This window comes from Montipora foliosa, chromosome 10, assembly GCF_036669935.1.
Source record: "Montipora foliosa isolate CH-2021 chromosome 10, ASM3666993v2, whole genome shotgun sequence".
Classification (NCBI taxonomy): Eukaryota; Metazoa; Cnidaria; class Anthozoa; order Scleractinia; family Acroporidae; genus Montipora; species Montipora foliosa.
In genome coordinates, this window is record NC_090878.1 from 17,644,889 (window position 1) to 17,649,888 (window position 5,000).

The following is a 5,000-nucleotide window of genomic DNA, read 5'->3' on the forward strand; positions in this document are numbered from 1 at the left end:
TAGAAATGATTGTATGTTTGCAACGGAGGAATTCAGTGATTTGAAAGAGCTCGAGACAAAACAAACCATCTTCCTTCTAATTATTGTATCTACGGCGCCTTCAAGACGAGACAGGAGAGATGCAATAAGACAGACATGGTGGACGAAATGTCACGGAGAGGTTAGTATTTCTTGGCTGGAAAATAATGTGGCAGAGAACAGGTTGCCTTTCGTAAAGTTTGAGCCTATAAGGTTCCGCCTCCATGCACCGCTTTCGAGTTGTACAAGTTATCGGTCATCACGATTAGAAAAGCCCTGATCTGCACTCGTAACCCCTGGCCTTCTTTTTGAGATTTAACTAAGTCCAATAAAGCCAAAGAAGGTTTTCATATTACGGCGCTTCAAAAACAATAAAAAATAAATAAATATAATGACTCTGTTAGTGCAAATTTGACATTTCCGGGACACCTTGAAATTTAAGAGATTCTGAAATCAAACTACATTTGCCCAAGCTTCGCATTAGGCTAAGATTTTCAGCCCCTGGTGGTTTGCAGCAGCGGGCGTGTACTTTGTTTTGTTTCATCGATCAAGGACAATCCCCTGAAAAAATCTAAGGCATAATTAGCTCGGATGACTATTTCAATATGGCGGATTTATCGTTGGATTGGAGAGAGCGACGTGGGCGCAACAAGCCGTGAAGGACTGGAAATTTGAGCCTAACCGCGCACGAACTAGAACCGGCGTGCTCGCGGCGCCTTATTAATTGAGCTGGGAAATTGTATAAATGATATATTAGAGAACTTGACCGATTGTTCAACGTCCAGCTCTAGACTGAACCTTAGCAAATACTTCTAATGTATCTTCCGATCACAAGCCAAGTTTAAACAAGCGGCAAAGTGTCGGTCGACATAACGGCAAAATGGCAAGTGTAAGCCTCAGTTCTTTTCCTTTGCATTTGCGATGATGTCATTATGTTCAAAACAGAGGTGTGCTGCATCGAAATGCGAGATAACGCCCAAAAAGTCTAGCATAGAAATGGAAATAGCTTATCACGATATCATATGCCTCTACAGTACGATCAGCACACCTTACAGACGACATAGTTCAAATATAATGGCAAATGCAAGATGAGGAAAAAAATGGTAATTTTCTTCTTGGACGATTCGTCGTAAACGCGAGGCAGATTTTAATAAGTGGCTTCGCTGTAAAAGACGGGCAGTAAACGCATTATGCGTCAAGGCGAACTATGAATTCGCTTTTATTGAATCCATAACTCTGTTTTAGGTGCGGTGCAAGTTTTTCACTGACGGCATTCAAATACCCAAAGAGGATAAGGCCAAACTTTCTAATGAAAAACACATTTACAAAGACATAGAATTTCAACCGGTTGTTGGCGGCCGAAGTTTTGGCCTTCGATATCTCTACCAAATGATGTGGGCTGCGGTCAAGTACAACTTCACGTATTTCCTCCGTCTTGACGATGACTATTTCGTGTGCCTTGAGAGGCTCAAATATGAGTTACGCCACAGGCCTACCAAGATGTTAAGCTGGGGCTGGTTTCACTGTCAATTTAGAGATCTCATTTACGTGGACGAGGCTTGGACGCTATTTACTCATGACGTCATTGTGCGCTTTTTGTCTCAAGACCCTCAGCGAATCCTTTGTCATCCACACGCTGATCAGCAAATTCCTATTTGGATTAACAGCGTCTTTAATAAAAGCGACAATTTAATTTCTTTTGACGATCGAAGACTTCATCACCCTAAAAATCCGAACAAGGTGAAGATATTTGAAAAATTGACCAACACATGCGACTCCTTCATGGGTATTCACGGAAGCTCGCCAGAATTAATGCAGAGATTTTGGAAGTACAGTAACGACAAGGCCAAGGAAATCACACCTTTAACTGAAATTTCACAAACATGTAACAAGCCTTTTGTATTTGACATATCTAAAATATTTAAAGCCTTTAGATTTGATCTCAGACCCTGTTTACAAAATCCACGATGGGCTCCAGGAGAGATAATGTGGACAGGGATCCATTCAGGGGCCGAGACAGGTCCTCTTCCATGCCCTTAAACAGTTCGTCTCATAACTGTTTCTTTAGTTTATGTTCGATTAATTGAGAGTAAAAATTAGTGATAATAATTTTGAATGACGTTTCGATGATTCGCTCATCATTTTCAAACTCGTAAAAACTAAAAACTAAAAGTCACATTGTTGTGAGTTCTTTAAATACTAAGAATGTGTGTGAAAATATCGTTGCATGTATTTAAAAACACTACAATGTGGAACGTAGAGGGTAACAATTAGGTACTAAACAGTTTTGCTTTGATTGAGTCAGATTGAGTGTTCAGCTCAGGTTTCTTTTCTTGGATAAAGAGCATTTCGTAAATTAAGAATTCAAATTTCCCACAACATTTCTTAAGAATGGTAGATTGTTCCTGAAGATCTTTGTTCTTCTGATTGTGGGCGTCACGTAGGTGTGTTCCTCAATGCGTTGGAAAAGGTTTCGGCAAGTATAGCCAACATAATTAACCCTGTTATTACATAAATACAAATGAAATGATATCAAGACGATTTTTCATTTTAGGTGATTCTTGGAAAAGCTATCACATTCTTATGCATTTCAAGAACTGCGAAATGTTTTAGTTTTCTCGGCTTTTTGTGGTAGTGACCTGTAAGTGCACCGCTCACTATATTACCAGGTTGTAAGAGTGTAAGTCCGTGGTGGCAATAGGCCCGCAGCGCGTGCGTAAATTGTATTTCCTATTGGTATGCGTTTGAATTCTTCTAATTTGAAGGGTTTTGTGGTTTGTTATCAGGCATTTTCTAGGTGGATTTAGTAGTCCCCAGGGATATTCCCATTGAGTTATCAGGTTATTTAAGCAGATAGCAAGTTTTGGTTGTTCTCTCACTCTCGCAATTGAAAACACGTTCTCAGCTAGTTTCCCATGGTTCTTGGTTATATGTCCGAAGAACATTTCCGTATTGGAGTTACAGCACTTACAGAAAGGAAGAAATTACAGCACTATATTCCCCTTTGTTGACAATCAGCACTTTGCTTGGTAAGATCTTTCTTTTATTATGCGTTATGCGCTTCCTGTACTTTGTGAATCTCATCGAATGGTTGGATTGTCTGAGCAACCAACCCATTATAATGAAGTTGTTTGTTGTGAATACATAAATTTGCCCCCTGAGCATCCCATAATGTCTTTCGAAACAATAGAAATCAAAATGGCCACCTTACCTGTAAAAAGGTCTATTCAACAACTACTCTCGATGGTTAAAAGGCCTGGGAACGATATTGGCAATTCAACGCTGATGTTCTCAGCTAGTTTCCCCCATCCTCTTGATTGAACTGATTTTTTTCTTTTATTTATCCGTTCGTAATTTGCTGGAAACACCGCCAACAGGTGCTTCCGCTTCGGTTGGTTTGTTCACTGAGCTAAAGCATGTTAAATTGGTTGGTTCCAGGGCCTTCCATCGAACAAAAGTGGCCTCCTTTATTACCATTCATGCTCGGTCAAGAGCAGGAATCACCTATAATCGTTTCCCCTAATTTATGTATGGTAGAGGTAACAAATCTTCTATTGGATCAAGACGCAAGGGTGGATATAGGGGTCAGCTCAGCGGACCCCGGCTCCCACTTTTGTCCAGGATTTTTTTTTCCTTTAGAAACGTCTGTCGGATGGTATTTCCAGCTTTGTTATACTTAAATACATTTTCTTTAATAAACACTGTTTATGAGAAAATTTATTGAACGCTGTCGCGAAAACCTCAAATTTGGTGAATTCACGTCGTCGTTAAAGTAGAGCACCACTACGATACTTGCAAAAATCCGTGCTGCACGTGCAGCACGATTATTTATGCTCTTTTAACCAATGATATTGTTTTGTGGAGTTGTCGTATTCGTAGCCGTCGTCGTTTTTAAACTCCCTAGTACTCCCAAACCACGACGGTATGCAAAAGCAACCGACTGTGGTGAGTTGCCTGTGGTCAGTCTACGTAAGGTAACTGCAAGCCTTTCTCCAGGGCACACTGACTGCCTCAAATAGCTATTTTGGCGTCCTAATTTATCATTTTCTAATCAGTCAGCGAAGAAAGAGGTACTGAACATTTAAAATTTCAGTTCCATAATGAGCTATCTCTGAAAACTTGCATCCGATGTACCAGATAATTTCTGAACAATGATGCTTTGAAAATTGAAATTTTACAAAGAACTTATGGGATCATTACGTAAACACAAACTCCTTTATATTTAGCCCTACTCTGACGAAAATTATTGAAAATGTCTTTCAGACAGCGTGATTATTTGAGGGACAATATTTAATTGGTCCCCTTCTTTTTGAGAGTGGACTGCGAGTTTCTTGGAGGGATAGATTTTGGATGAAGAGACGATCATTGAATCAAGGTGTTTGCACTTAGCGCATGTTTAAATGGTATGTTCAAGCAATGTAAATAGTTTTGCGCGGATTGAGTCTGATTGTATGATCAGGCTTGGCTTCTTATTTTAAAAAACAACACAACACTTTTTAAATTTAAAAACACGTTTCGACAGAAACTTCTGCCATCTTCAGTTTACTGGTAAATTACAAAGTACAGAGTTGAATATATAGTGTGAACCAAAATGCTAATTAGCTGTAAGGACACATGACAATGTAAAAGATTACAAAGAAAGTTTTAAATTAACATGATAAAGTTGATGATTAAGTGTAGGTTTCTCCTATTGAATATGAATGGCTTCTTTTATCTTAAGCTGGAAGGTGGTAGAAGCGTGATCTAGGATGCTAAAACAATCATTAGAGCACAAAGTGCTCAGAATTCTGTAGATGTTTGAAGACGTGCGAGGTCCTATCACTGAAAGTGTGCTCACGTACGCGCGTGGAAAAATACGGGTAGTTTCGCCGAGATAGCAGGCACTACAGCCCGCACACAAAAACTTGTAAACCACACCCGCACGGAGCCCACTAGGGACAGGATCCTTCACACTGAACCTGTTGCCGATTTTAAATGATGAG

The 5,000-nt window shown here is 39.8% G+C and overlaps 1 protein-coding gene across 2 annotated transcripts in view; it reads left to right on the forward strand.

Moving 5' to 3' along the window:
- Positions 1–3,727, forward strand: part of LOC137974079 (uncharacterized) — a 28,871-nt gene extending 25,144 nt beyond the window's left edge. Inside the window, exons 3-4 of one of the 2 annotated variants that reach the window (XM_068821001.1) lie at positions 1–160; positions 1,264–3,662. The exon at positions 1–160 is cut by the window's left edge and continues 267 nt beyond it. In XM_068821001.1, the coding sequence (XP_068677102.1) occupies positions 1–160; positions 1,264–2,058 (955 nt within the window). In that variant the 3' untranslated portion in view covers positions 2,059–3,662. Of the gene's footprint in view, positions 161–1,263 lie in introns of both variants that reach the window. The other variant, XM_068821002.1, reaches the window with a different exon arrangement.
- The last annotated feature ends 1,273 nt before the right edge of the window (positions 3,728–5,000 follow it).